Source organism: Bubalus kerabau, chromosome 11 (assembly GCF_029407905.1).
Source record: "Bubalus kerabau isolate K-KA32 ecotype Philippines breed swamp buffalo chromosome 11, PCC_UOA_SB_1v2, whole genome shotgun sequence".
In the NCBI taxonomy this organism is placed as follows: domain Eukaryota; kingdom Metazoa; phylum Chordata; class Mammalia; order Artiodactyla; family Bovidae; genus Bubalus; species Bubalus kerabau.
The window spans coordinates 96,067,202-96,082,054 of NC_073634.1; the positions used below are offsets into that span (position 1 = coordinate 96,067,202).

Consider the following 14,853-nt stretch of genomic DNA (forward strand, 5'->3'; position numbering starts at 1 on the left):
GATTTTTGAGGATAATTCTCAACAAAAGAGAAATCTGTTCAGGAAATACCTGTGGGAAAAGGCTTAATTTAAAGCAACATTTGGAAGACAGGAAAGTGATGAATCTTCATATGAGAGAGGAGTGGTCTATGAGAGAGGAGTGGTCATCCACTGGCCATCCTCTCTAAGAGTATCATGATTGTAGCCAGAGGCAGAACCAACTGATGGACCATCATCAATGGATGTTAAGTGTCCACTATAGCCTTGTCTCCCATGGGTTGAAAATGCTAACCCCCAGCAGCTTGATTGTTTCCCAAGAACCACAGAAACCAGATTCCAGTGGAGCAGGTTCTGCATGTGTGTTCATCAAGAGGTTGCTGCCTGGAGACCCCTCCTGCCCACCAGCTTCCTCAGACCCTGCTTCAGGTCTTTGTTTCTTAGGCTGTAGATAAAAGGATTGAGCATGGAGGATAAAATCGTGTGAACAATTGTTGCCATGTGGTCCCTGACAGTGTAGGTGGACACAGGCTGTAAATAGACATAGAAGATGCTTCCATAAAACAGTGTTACCACAGTGAGGTGCGAACCACACGTGGAGAAGGCTTTGCGTTTTCCTGCAGCTGAGGGAATTTTGAGAACCACAATGAGGATTCGTATATAAGAGAAAACAATGCATAGAAAGGGGGTCACCAGAAAAGCAGATGCTTCTGTCATCAACACAATTTCATTGACAAATGTAGGGGAGCAAGACAATTTTATCAGAGGGCTGAGGTCACAGAGAAAATGATGGATAATATTGGAGTCACAGAAGGTGAGCTGATTCAACAGAAGTATGTGTAGGAGTGAGTGGAAATGAGGCAATGAGCAGGAGAAGGCCACCATCAGGACACAGCGTTGGTGGCTCATGATGGTGACATAGTGGAAGGGATCACAGATGGCCATGTAGCGGTCATAGGCCATGGCTACAAGGAGACAGCTGTCAATGTTGCCCAAGGCGTATATAAAATACATCTGGGTCAAACATCCAGCATAGGAGATGGTCTTCTTCTCCAACAGGAAGTCGACTAGCATCTTGGGGACAATGGTTGTTGTATACCAAATGTCAGTGAAAGACAGGACACTCAGGAAGAAATACATGGGGGTGTGCAGTTGAGGCTCAGAGTGGATGGCCAGGATGATGAGCAGGTTCCCTGTTATGGTGACCAGGTATATGATGAGGAAGAGAATAAAGAGTGGCTTCTGGTCCTCAGGCCGTGAGGAGAGTCCCAGGAGGATGAACTCAGTGACACTGCTGGTTTGGTTGAGTCTTTCCATTGATTTGGGTCTAGTTATACCCCAGACATTTTGTTATTTATTATGCTCTGATCCCATAGCCCAAGTCATGATACCCAGCAAGTCTCTGTTTCCTCTATTTGGTCAGCATTAAGTGCTGTGCAGGGAAAGCTTGCCAATCTCCTGGTCCTTGATGTGGTCCTCCCTTTGCAAATCCATGGGCATCATAAGTACCTTATGTTGCAAGCTGGAGGGACAAAAGAAGAGTTCTCCTTTAAAAATCATCACAGGTGAACCTCTCTGATTCAAGTTCCTTAGTTTCTTTTCTGGGAAAAGCACTGTTTTCCCTCTGGAAACATAGTAATAAAGCAAGAAATCTTTGTCCTTCTGTAGTTCATGTTGCAGTTTTGGTCATTAACAAGTAGAATATATAATATGATATCAGGTGGGCAGAGATTTATTTTAAAAAATAGAGCAGTATAACAGATGAAGGTGACTGGGAAGTTGGGATGGAAATATTTTTGACAGGGAAGTCACAGAACCATCATTCTTCATCAAATTCAGTTGTTATAACTAGACTTTAACTTTATATGTATGAGAAACAAATAAGGGCTTGTCAAAACAACCAACAGGGAAATCTAAGAGAAATGCTGAATGCAGTTCAACTGTGTTTTTTCTCTTGTCTGGGCACAGAATGAGAACTTCATTCTCATTTGCTCACGGGATGCTATTGTCCTCAGACTGTGCAATCTGGGAAATGTGGAATACAAATGTTAGTGGGAATTTGGTGAATTAGTTGGATCAGATGCTGCAGGTTGTAGATGTGAGGAACACCCATGCTGGTGACTAGAAGAAAGGAGAAAGGTTTTGGAACTGAGAATCAGGAAGAATATTCTAAAAGCACAAGGTGTGTTAATCAGGCTGAGAATAGGATAGTCTTTTTTTCCTTTTCCTGATGGGTTTTCCTTCAAAATATATGAAATAGAGGATCTTGAGGTCAAACTGGAAGGACTTAAAACCAAGTGCCACATGGAACTTTTATTTGGACCTTATAATGTCTCAAATCCATGAGATATTTGAAAGTTTAGGAGAGGAAAAGAATAAGATGCCAAATTGGGTTGAAGTAGCCAAGTGAGTGGCCAGCATTGAAGCTCACCTCCATGTCCAGATGCTTTTCTTCCTTCCCAGCCCCTCCAGAAGCTGATCTGCACCACATCTGTTCATCAAGTCAAGTCTGCTTCTCACACAAAGCTCAGCTTCCTCATGTGTCTCCCATGAGCTTCTGGGCTGAGTGACAAGGAGAGAAGCAGGGATGGAGGAGGAGTTAATCTGCTTCTCCAAAGGGATAACATGTTTTCCTTCCCTGACCTCAACACCTGGGCTCACTGCTGCTCTCCCAGCCCCAGATCTCAGAAGGGAGAGATGCTCTGACTCAAGTGGGAGGGCTCTCCTGATTGAGAAAGCCCAGCCAGCTTCTCATGAGTCTGAAGCCTGCTCTACTTGCCTCTGGGGCACTTGGTAGGCTGAGGGAGTTGAGGTGTGATGATCTCTTAGGGGAATGTGTCCCTGGAGAGGGAGTAGAGAGCAGGTAGAGAAAGCAGAATGGGAATCACAGCCAGCACTGCTGACTCCAAGGGGACAGGGGACCACTGAGGCTTCCTGTTTAGATGCTGAGACTAATCTCAGAGCTTCTGAACCTCACTATGACATCTTAGGGTCATGCTTCAGTTTCCCCAACTATGGGTTATCAAGGGTAGAAACACATTTATCTGGGTGAATATTTTAATTTTGGGGGATTCAGATGTGGATCCAAGTGTAGTCTAGATCCATTCAGATTATAGATCAATATGGGGAGGTTGCAGTTTTCAAAGGATTCAATGGGAGAACAATGGTGTGTATTTTCCCAGTGTTTGTGGAGGCACGTGGATTAGATTTTTTTTATGTGTGGGATTAGGTTAATATTAGTGTTTATTTAGGGCTTCCCAGGTGGCTCAGAGGTTAAAGCATCTGCCTGCAATGCGGGAGACCCGGGTTTGATCCCTGGGTCAGGAAGATCCCCTGGAGAAGGAAATGGCAACCCACTCCAGTACTCTTGCCTGGAGAATCCCATGGAGGGAGGAGCCTGGTAGGCTACAGTTTATGGGGTTGCAAACAGTCGGACACGACTGAGCGACTTCACTTCACAGGTGGCACTAGTGGTAAAGAACTCACCTGGCAATTCAGGAGATGTAAGAGACTTGGAAAGATGCAAAAAAGCAAAATGGCTGTCTGGGAAGGCCTTACAAATACCTGTGAAAAGAAGAGAAGCGAAAAGCAAAGGAGAAAAGGAAAGATGTAAGCATCTGAATGCAGAGTTCCAAAGAATAGCAAGAAGAGATAAGAAAGTCTTCTTCAGCGATCAATGCAAAGAAATAGAGGAAAACGACAGAATGGGAAAGACTAGCGATCTCTTCAAGAAAATTAGAGATACGAAATAGAGGAAAATGACAGAATGGGAAAGACTAGAGATCTCTTCAATAAAATTAGAGATACCAAGGGAAGAGTTCATGCAAAGATGGGCTCGATAAAGGACAGAAATGGAATGGACCTAACAGAAGCAGAAGATATTAAGACGAGGTGGCAAGAATACACAGAAGAACTGTACAAAAAAGATCTTCACAACCAAGATAATCACGATGGTGTGATCACTGACCTAGAGCCAGACGTCCTGGAATGTGAAGTCAAGTGGGCTTTAGAAAGCATCACTATGAACAAAGCTAGTGGAGGTGATGGAATTCCAGTGGAGCTATTTCAAATCCTGAAAGATGATGCTGTGAAAGTGCTGCACTCAATATGCCAGCAAATTTGGAAAACTCAGCAGTGGCCACAGGACTGGAAAAGGTCAGTTTTCCTTCCAAGCCCAAAGAAAGGCAATGCCAAAGAATGCCCAAACTACCGCACAATTGCATTCATCTCACATGCTAGTAAAGTAATGCTCAAAATTCTCCAAGCCAGGCTTCAGCAATATGTGAACCATGAACTTCCTGATGTTCAAGCTGGTTTTACAAAAGGCAGAGGAGCCAGAGATCAAATTGCCAACATCCGCTGGATCATGGAAAAAGCAAGAGAGTTCCAGAAAAACATCTATTTCTGCTTTATTGACTATGCCAAAGCTTTTGACTGTGTGGATCACAAGAAACTGTGGAAAATTCCAAAAGAGATGGGAATACCAGACCTGCCTCTTGAGAAACCTGTATGTAGGTCAGCAAGCAACAGTTAGAACTGGACATGGAACAACAGACTGGTTCCAAATAGGAAAAGGAGTACGTCAAGGCTATATATTGTCACCCTGCTTATTTAACTTCTATGCAGAGTACATCATGAGAAACGCTGGACTGGAAGAAGCACAAGCTGGAATCAAGATCTCTGGGAGAAATATCAATAACCTCAGATATGCAGATGACACCACCCTTATGGCAGAAAGTGAAGAGGAACTAAAAAGCCTCTTGATGAAAGTGAAAGTGGAGAGTGAAAAAGTTGGCTTAAAGCTCAACATTCAGAAAACGAAGATCATGGCAGCTGGTCCCATCACTTCATGGCAAATAGATGGGGAAACAGTGGAAACAGTGTCAGACTATTTTTCTGGGGTCCAAAATCACTGCAGATGGTGACTGAAGCCATGAAATTAAAAGACACTTACTCCTTGGAAGGAAAGTTATAACCAACCTAGATAGCATATTGAAAAGCAGAGACATTACTTTGCCAACAAAGTTCATCTAGTCAAGGCTATGGTTTTTCCTGTGGTCATGTATGGATGTGAGAGTTGGACTGTGAAGAAGGCTGAGCACAGAAGAACTGATGCTTTTGAACTGTGGTGTTGGAGAAGACTCTTGAGAGTCCCTTGGACTGCAAGGAGATCCAACCAGGCCATTCTGAAGGAGATCAGCCCGGGTGTTCTTTGGAAGGAATGATGCTAAAGCTGAAACTCCAGTACTTTGGCCACCTCATGCGAAGAGTTGACTCATTGGAAAAGACTCTGATGCTGGGAGGGATTGGGGTCAGGAGGAGAAGGGGACGACAGAGGATGAGATGGCTGGATGGCATCACCGACTCGATGGACGTGAGTTTGAGTGAACTCCGGGAGATGGTGATGGACAGGGAGGCCTGGCGTGCTGCAATTCATGGGGTTGCAAAGATTTGGACACCTCTGAGCGACTGAACTGAACTGAACTGTCTGAGGTTTGTCATATCTTTCCTTCCAAGGGGCAAGTGTCCTTTAATTTTATGGCTGCTGTCACTGTCTGCAGTGATTTTGTATCCAGAAAAGTAAAATCTGTTACTGCTTCCAAAATTCACCCTTTCCCGTACATTTTAGTTCACTGATTCCTAAGTTGTCAATGTTCATTGTTGCCAACTCCTCTTTGACCACATCCAATTTACCTTGATTAATGGACCTAACATTCAAGGTTCCTATGCAATTTTGCTCTTTATAGCATTGGACTTTTACCACCAGACACATCCACAACTGAGCCTTGTTTCCACTTTGGCCCAGCCATGTCATTCTTTCTGGAGATATTAGTAGTTGCCCTCTCCTCTTCCCCAGTAGCATATGGGACACCTTCCAACCTGGTGGGCTTATCTTTTGGTACCGTATCTTTTTGCCTTTTCATACTGTTTATGGGGTTTCTCGCAGCAAGCATACTGGAGTGGTTTGCCTTTCCCTTTTTAGTGGACCATGTTTTGTCAGAACTCTCCACTATGACCCCTCTGTCTTGGGTGGACCTAATTGCTTGGCTCATAGCTTCATTGAATTACTCAAGCCCCTTCACCATGACAAGGCTGTGATCCATGAAGGGGTTTTGAGTTTTATAGTGGAAATATTGTGTGTTATTGTAAACATCATCCACAATGTTATAGGAAATGCAAAACATTTTGCTGCTGGTCAGAATAAAGCACTGTCTCACACAAGACATCTGCGTCTTCTTTAGATTTGGATTTAATTAAAGAATTTCAATCTACATATTAAGAATAAGTACTACAGAGATAGAAAGCCCTGGGTTTCAGTCCTGCCTCTTGCACTTACTCTTCATGTGGTTTTCATGTTTCTGTTGTTTCTATTCCTTCATCTAATAAGTAGCTCTTAATCAATTTCCAGCTTTACTGAGATGATTGACATAACATTGTGTAAGTTTATGGTGTACAACGCAATGATTTTATAGACATATTTATTACACAGTGATTTTGACAGTAATGTTAGTTAACAACATATCCATAAACCCACATAGTTAAAACGTATTCATTTGTTTTAGTGAGAACCTTTAAATCTTCTCTCTCAGTAACTGTCTTTAAAAAAAATATTTTTCTAAATTGAGGTATAGTTGATGTACAATAGCATGTAAGTTTCAGGTGTACAACATAGTACCTCAATTATTCTGCTATTGATTCCTTCTAGAGTATTTTTAATTTCAGTAATTGTGTTGCTCATCACTGTTTAAGCTTTATTCTTCTAGGTCCTAGTTAACTTGTTAAATGATTCTTGCATTTTCTCCATTCTATTTTCGAGATTTTGGATCATCTTTACTATCATTACTCTGTATTCTTTTACCAGTAGTTGCCTTTTTCCTCTTCACTTATTTGGTCTTGTGGGTTTTTACCTTGTTCCTTCATCTGCACAATATTTCTGCTTTTTCATTTTCTGAACAAAAACATTTTTTCCCCTTTTTAAAAATAATTAATTGATTCATTTTAATTGGAGGATAATTACTTTACAATATTGTGGTGGTATTTGCCATACACTGACATGAAGCAACCACAGGTACACATGTGTCCCCCCATCCTGAACGCCCTCTCCCACCTCCCTCCCTACCCCATTCCTCTGGGTTGTCTCAGAGCACCAGCTTTGAGTGCCTTGCTTCATGCATCGGACTTGCACTGGTTATATATTTTACATATGGTAATATCCACGTTTCAATGCTATTGTCTCAAATCATCCCATCCTTGCCTTCTCCCACATAGTCCTCAAAGTCTGTTCTTTACATCTGTGTCTTTTTTGCTGCCTTGCATATAGGGTTGTCATTACCATCTTTCTAAATTCCATATATATGCATTAATACAGTGTATTATGTTTCTCTTTCTGACTTACTTCACTCTGTATAATATGATCCAGGTTCATCCACCGCATACAGTTCAGTTCAATTCAGTGTCTCAGTTGTGTCTGACTCTGCATCCTCATGAACCACAGCACGCCAGGGCTCCCTGTCCATCACCAACTCCCGGAGTTTACCCAAACTCATGTCCATTGAGTTGGTGATGCCATCCATCTCATCCTCTGTCATCCACTTCTCCTCCCACCAGGGTCTTTTCAAATGAGTCAGCTCTTCACATCAGGTGGCCAAAGCATTGGAGTTTCAGCTTTAGCATCAGTCCTTCCAATGAACATTCAGGACTGATTTCCTTTAGGATGGTCTGGTTGGATCTCCTTTTAGTCCAAGGGACTCGCAGGAGTCTTCTCTAACACCACAGTTCAAAAGCACCAATTCTTTGGTGCTCAGCTTTCTTTATAGTCCAGCTCTCACACCCATACATGACTACTGGAAAAACCATAGCCTTGACTTGATGGACCTTTGTTGGCAAAGTAATGTCTCTGCTTTTTAATATGCTGTCTAGGTTGGTCATAACTTTCCTTCCAAGGAGTAAGTGTCTTTTAATTTCATGGCTGCAGTCACCATCTGCAGTGATTTTGGAGCCCCCCAAAATCAAGTCAGCCACTGTTTCCTCATCTGTTTCCCATGAAGTGATGGGACCGGATGCCATTATCTTCGTTTTCTGAATGTTGAGCTTTAAGCCAACTTTTTCACTCTCCTCTTTCACTTTCATCAAGAGGCTTTTTAGTTCCTCTTCACTTTCTGCCATAAGGGTGGTGTCATCTGCATATCTGAGGTTATTGATATTTCTCCCAGAAATCTTGATTCCAGCTTGTGCTTCTTCCAGCCCAGTGTTTCTCATGATGTACTCTGCATAGAAGTTAAATAAGCAGGGTGACAATATATAGCCTTGACGTACTCCTTTTCCTATTTGGAACCAGTCTGTTGTTCCATGTCCAGTTCTAACTGTTGCTTCCTGACCTGCATACAGATTTCTCAAGAGGCAGGTCAGGTGGTCTGGTATTCCCATCTCTTGAAGAATTTTCCACAGTTTCTTGTGATCCACACAGTCAAAGGCTTTGGCATAGTCAATAAAGCAGAAATAGATGTTTTTCTGGAACTCTCTCGCTTTTTGATGATCCAGCAGATGTTGGCAATTTGATTTCTGGTTCCTCTGCCTTTTCTAAAACCAGCTTGAACATCAGGAAGTTCACGGTTCACGTATTGCTGAAGCCTGGCTTGGAGAATTTTGAGCATTACTTTACTAGTGTGTGAGATGAGTGCAATTGTGCGGCAGTTTGAGCATTCTTTGGCATTGCCTTTCTTTGGGATTGGAATGAAAACTGACCTTTTCCAGTCCTGTGGCCACTGCTGAGTTTTCCAAATTTGCTGGCATATTGAGTGCAGCACTTTCACAGCATCATCTTTCAGGATTTGAAATAGCTCCACTGGAATTCCATCACCTCCACTAGCTTTGTTCATAGTGATGCTTCCTAAGGCTCGCTTGACTTCACATTCCAGGATGTCTAGGTGAGTGATCTAGGTGAGTGATCACACCATCATGATTATCTGGGTCGTGAAGATCTTTTTTGTACAGTTCTTCTGTGTATTCTTGCCACCTCTTCTTAATATCTTCTGCTTCTCTTAGGTCCATACCATTTCTGGTCCATACCATTCCACCTCATTAGAACTGACTCAAATGTTATTCTTTTTTATAGCTGGATAATATTCCATGGTGAAGAAGGAAATGGCAACCCACTCCAGTGTTCTTGCCTGGAGAATCCCAGGGACGGGGGAGCCTGGTGGGCTGCCGTCTGTGGGATCGCACAGAGTCAGAAACGACTGAAGTGACTTAGCAGCAGCAATATTCCATGGTGTATATGCACCACAACGCCCTTATCCATTCATCTGCTGATGGACATCTAGGTTGCTTCCATGTCCTAGCTATTGTAAACAGTGCTGCAGTGAACACTGGGGTACATGTGTCTGAAGGAAGACAATTTAATTGAAGAAAACTCATCTCAGAGTGTTGCTGAAAAAATTAGGATGACATGAAACAACCTTGCTCATTTTCCAGCAAACGTGCCTTCATTTCTTCCCTTTTTCCCTTAGCACTTCAGTATGCAAAAGTTTTGCCCAACCATGCCTTTTGAATAGGATTTCCTTTCTGAGGTAGCGGGACCAAGTTTTATGCTGTCTTACCTGGGGAGGAATCTTCCTGAGTCCAACGTTTTCCCCATGTGTCATTCAGCAGCTATCTTGCTTTGTAAACATAGTGATTCACAATTTTTAATGGTTATCCTCCATTTATAGTTATAAAATATTGGGTATACTACCTGTCTGAACAATATATCTTGTAGGTTATTTGTTTTCTACATAGTGGTTTTGTTACTCTTAATTCTCTACACCTATCTTAGTCCTCACCCCCTCTCTCCTTGCTGCTAACCTATAGATTCTTCTTTGTAACTGTGAGTCTGTTTCTTTTTTGTAATTTTCAATAATTTGTTTTATTTTATTTTATTTTTAAACTTTACAATATTGTTATCGAAATGAATCCGCCACAGGTATACCTGTGTTCCCCATCCTGAACCCTCCTCCCTCCTCCCTCCCCATACCCTCCCTCTGGGTCGTCCCAGTGCACCAGCCCCAAGCATCCAGTCTCGTGCATCGAACCTGGACTGGCGACTTGTTTCATACATGATATTATACACGTTTCAATGCCATTCTCCCAAATCTCCCCACCCTCTCCCTCTCCCACAGAGTCCACAAGACTGATCTATACATCAGTGTCTCTTTTGCTGTCACGTACACAGGGTTATTGTTACCGTCTTTCTAAATTCCATATGTATGCGTTAGCATACTGTATTGGTATTTTTCTTTCTGGCTTACTTCACTCTGTATAATAGGCTCCAGTTTCATCCACCTCATTAGAACTGATTCAAATGTATTCTTTTTAATGGCTGAGTAATACTCCATTGTGTATATGTACCACTGCTTTCTTATCCATTCATCTGCTGATGGACATCTAGGTTGCTTCCATGTCCTGGCTATTATAAACAGTGCTGTGATGAACATTGGGGTACACGTGTCTCTTTCAATTCTGGTTTCATCAGTGTGTATGCCCAGTAGTGGGATTGCTGGATCATAAGGCAGTTCTATTTCCAGTTATTTAAGGAATCTCCACACTGTTCTCCATAGTGGCTGTACTAGTTTGCATTCCCACCAACAGTGTAAGAGGGTTCCCTTTTCTCCACACCCTCTCCAGCATTTATTGCTTGTAGACTTTTGGATCGCAGCCATTCTGACTGGCGTGAAATGGTACCTCATAGTGGTTTTGATTTGCATTTCTCTGATAATGAGTGATGTTGAGCATCTTTTCATGTGTTTGTTAGCCATCTGTATGTGTTCTTTGGAGAAATGTCTATTTAGTTCTTTGGCCCATTTTTTGCTTGGGTCATTTATTTTTCTGGAGTCGAGCTGTAGGAGTTGCTTGTATATTTTTGAGATTAGTTGTTTGTCAGTTGCTTCATTTGCTATTATTTTCTCCCATTCTGAAGGCTGCTTTTTCACCTTGCTAATAGTTTCCTTAGTTGTGCAGAAGCTTTTAAGGTTAATTAGGTCCCATTTGTTTATTTTTGCTTTTATTTCCAATATTCTGGGAGGTGGGTCATAGAGGATCCTGCTGTGATGTATGTCAGAGAGTGTTTTGCCTATGTTCTCCTCTAGGAGTTTTATAGTTTCTGGTCTTATGTTTAGATCTTTAATCCATTTTGAGTTTATTTTTGTGTATGGTGTTAGAAAGTGTTCTAGTTTCATTCTTTTACAAGTGGTTGACCAGTTTTCCCAGCACCACTTGTTAAAGAGATTGTCTTTAATCCATTGTGTATTTTTGCTTCCTTTTTCAAAGATAAGGTGTCCATATGTGTGTGGATTTATCTCTGGGCTTTCTATTTTGTTCCATTGATCAATATGTCTGCCGTTGTGCCAGTACCATGCTGTCTTGATAACTGTGGCTTTGTAGTAGAGCCTGAAGTCAGGTAGGTTGATTCCTCCAGTTCCATTCTTCTTTCTCAAGATCGCTTTGGCTATTCGAGGTTTTTTGTATTTCCATACAAATTGTGAAATTATTTGTTCTAGCTCTGTGAAGAATACCGTTGGTAGCTTGATAGGGATTGCATTGAATCTATAAATTGCTTTGGGTAGTATACTCATTTTCACTATATTGATTCTTCCAATCCATGAACATGGTATATTTCTCCATCTATTAATGTCCTCTTTGATTTCTTTCACCAGTGTTTTATAGTTTTCTATATATAGGTCTTTAGTTTCTTTAGGTAGATATATTCCTAAGTATTTTATTCTTTCCGTTGCAATGGTGAATGGAATTGTTTCCTTAATTTCTCTTTCTGTTTTCTCATTATTAGTGTATAGGAATGCAAGGGATTTCTGTGTGTTGATTGTATATCCTGCAACTTTACTATAATCATTGATTAGTTCTAGTAATTTTCTGGTGGAGTCTTTAGGGTTTTCTATGTAGAGGATCATGTCATCTGCAAATAGTGAGAGTTTTACTTCTTCTTTTCCAATTTGGATTCCTTTTATTTCTTTTTCTGCTCTGATTGCTGTGGCCAGAGCTTCCAAAACTATGTTGAATAGTAATGGTGAAAGTGGGCACCCTTGTCTTGTTCCTGACTTTAGAGGAAATGCTTTCAATTTTTCACCATTGAGGATAATGTTTGCTGTGGGCTTGTCATATATAGCTTTTATTATGTTGAGGTATGTTCCTTCTATTCCTGCTTTCTGGAGAGTTTGTATCATAAATGGATGTTGAATTTTGTCAAAGGCTTTCTCTGCATCTATTGAGATAATCATATGGTTTTTCTTTTTCAATTTGTTAATGTGGTGTATTACATTGATTGATTTGCGGATATTGAAGAATCCTTGCATCCCTGGGATAAAGCCCACTTGGTCATGGTGTATAATCTTTTTAATGTGTTGTTGGATTCTGATTGCTAGAATTTTGTTAAGGATTTTTGCATCTATGTTCATCAGTGTTATTGGCCTGTAGTTTTCTTTTTTTGTGGGATCTTTGTGAGGTTTTGGTATTAGGGTGATGGCCTCATAGAATGAGTTTGGAAGTTTACCTTCCTCTGCAATTTTCTGGAAGAGTGTGAGTAGGATAGGTGTTAGCTCTTCTCTAAATTTTTGGTAGAATTCAGCTGTGAAGCCGTCTGGACCTGGGCTTTTGTTTGCTGGAAGATTTCTGATTACAGTTTCAATTTCCGTGCTTGTGATGGGTCTGTTAAGATTTTCTATTTCTTCCTGGTCGAGTTTTGGAAAGTTGTACTTTCTAAGAATTTGTCCATTTCTTCCACGTTGTCCATTTTATTGCCATATAATTGTTGATAGTAGTCTCTTATGATCCTTTGTATTTCTGTGTTGTCTGTTGTGATCTTGCCATTTTTATTTCTAATTTTATTGATTTGATTTTTGTCCCTTTGTTTCTTGATGAGTCTGGCTAATGGTTTGTCAATTTTATTTATCCTTTCAAAGAACCAGCTTTTGGCTTTGTTGATTTTTGCTATGGTCTCTTTTGTTTCTTTTGCATTTATTTCTGCCCTAATTTTTAAGATTTCTTTCCTTCTACTAACCCTGGGTTTCTTCATTTCTTCCTTTTCTAGTTGCTTTAGGTGTAGGGTTAGGTTATTGATTTGACTTTTTTCTTGTTTCTTGAGGTATGCCTGTATTGCTATGAACTTTCCCCTTAGGACTGCTTTTAAAGTGTTCCATAGGTTTTGGGTTGTTGTGTTTTCATTTTCATTCGTTTTTATGCAAATTTTGATTTCTTTTTTGATTTCTTCTGTGATTTGTTGGTTATTCAGCAGCGTGTTGTTCAGCCTCCATATGTTGGATTTTTTAATAGTTTTTCTCCTGTAATTGAGATCTAATCTTACTTCATTGTGGTCAGAAAAGATGCTTGGAATGATTTCAATTTTTTTTAATTTACCAAGGCTAGATTTATGGCTCAGGATGTGATCTATCCTGGAGAAGGTTCCATGTGCGCTTGAGAAAAAGGTGAAATTCATTGTTTTGGGATGAAATGTCCTATAGATATCAATTAGGCCTAACTGGTCTATTGTATCGTTCAAAGTTTGTGTTTCCTTGTTAATTTTCTGTTTAGTTGATCTATCCATAGGTGTGAGTGGGGTATTAAAGTCTCCCACTATTATTGTGTTATTGTGAATTTCTCCTTTCATACTTGTTAGCGTTTGTCTTACATATTGTGGTGCTCCCGTGTTGGGTGCATATATATTTATAATTGTTATATCTTCTTCTTGGATTGACGCTTTGATCATTATGTAGTGACCTTCTTTGTCTCTTTTCACAGCCTTTGTTTTAAATCTATTTTATCTGATATAAGTATTGCTACTCGCGCTTTCTTTTGGTCCCTATTTGCATGGAAAATCTTTTTCCAGCCCTTCACTTTCAGTCTGTATGTGTCCCCTGTTTTGAGGTGGGTCTCTTGTAGACAACATATGTAGGGGTCTTGGTTTTGTATCTATTCAGCCAGTCTTTGTCTTTTGGTTGGGGCATTCAACCCATTTACGTTTAAGGTAATTACTGATAAGTATGATCCAGTTGCCATTTACTTTATTGTTTGGGGTTCGATTTTATACACCATTTTTGTGTTTCCTGTCTAGAGAATATCCTTTAGTATTTGTTGGAGAGCTGGTTTGGTGGTGCAGAATTCTCTCAGCTTTTGCTTGTCTGAAAGGCTTTTGATTTCTCCTTCATATTTGAATGAGATCCTTGCTGGGTACAATAATCTGGGCTGTAGGTTATTTTTTTTCATCACTTTAAGTATGTCTTGCCATTCCCTCCTGGCTTGAAGAGTTTCTATTGAAAGATCAGCTGTTATCCTTATGGGAATCCCCTTGTGTGTTATTTGTTGTTTTTCCCTTGCTGCTTTTAATATTTGTTCTTTGTGTTTGATCTTTGTTAATTTGATTACTATGTGTCTTGGGGTGTTTCGCCTTGGGTTTATCCTGTTTGGGACTCTCTGGGTTTCTTGGACTTGGTTGATTATTTCCTTCCCCATTTTAGGGAAGTTTTCAACTATTATCTCTTCAGGTATTTTCTCATTGTCTTTCTTTTTGTCTTCTTCTTCTGGGACCCAGAAGATTCAAGTGTTGGGGCGTTTAACACTGTCCTGAAGGTCTCTGAGATTGTCCTCATTTCTTTTAATTCGTTTTTCTTTTATCCTCTCTGATTCATTTATTTCTACCAATTTATCTTCTAATTCACTAATCCTATCTTCTGCCTCTGTTATTCTACTATTTGTTGCCTCCAGAGTGTTTTTAATTTCATTTATTGCATTATTCATTATATATTGGCTCTCTTTTATTTCTTCTAGGTCCTTGTTAAACCTTTCTTGCATCTTCTCAATCTTTGTCTCCAGGCTATTTATCTGTGATTCCAT

The 14,853-nt window shown here is 40.5% G+C and overlaps 1 protein-coding gene across 1 annotated transcript; it reads right to left on the reverse strand.

Annotated features, from left to right (window-relative positions):
• Positions 1 to 345: 345 nt before the first annotated feature.
• Positions 346 to 1,305, reverse strand: LOC129622572 (olfactory receptor 1L8-like). Its single transcript, XM_055539175.1, has one exon. It carries the CDS (start codon positions 1,291 to 1,293, stop codon positions 346 to 348), a length of 948 nt encoding a protein of 315 aa, XP_055395150.1. The 5' UTR covers positions 1,294 to 1,305.
• Between the last annotated feature and the right edge of the window lie 13,548 nt (positions 1,306 to 14,853).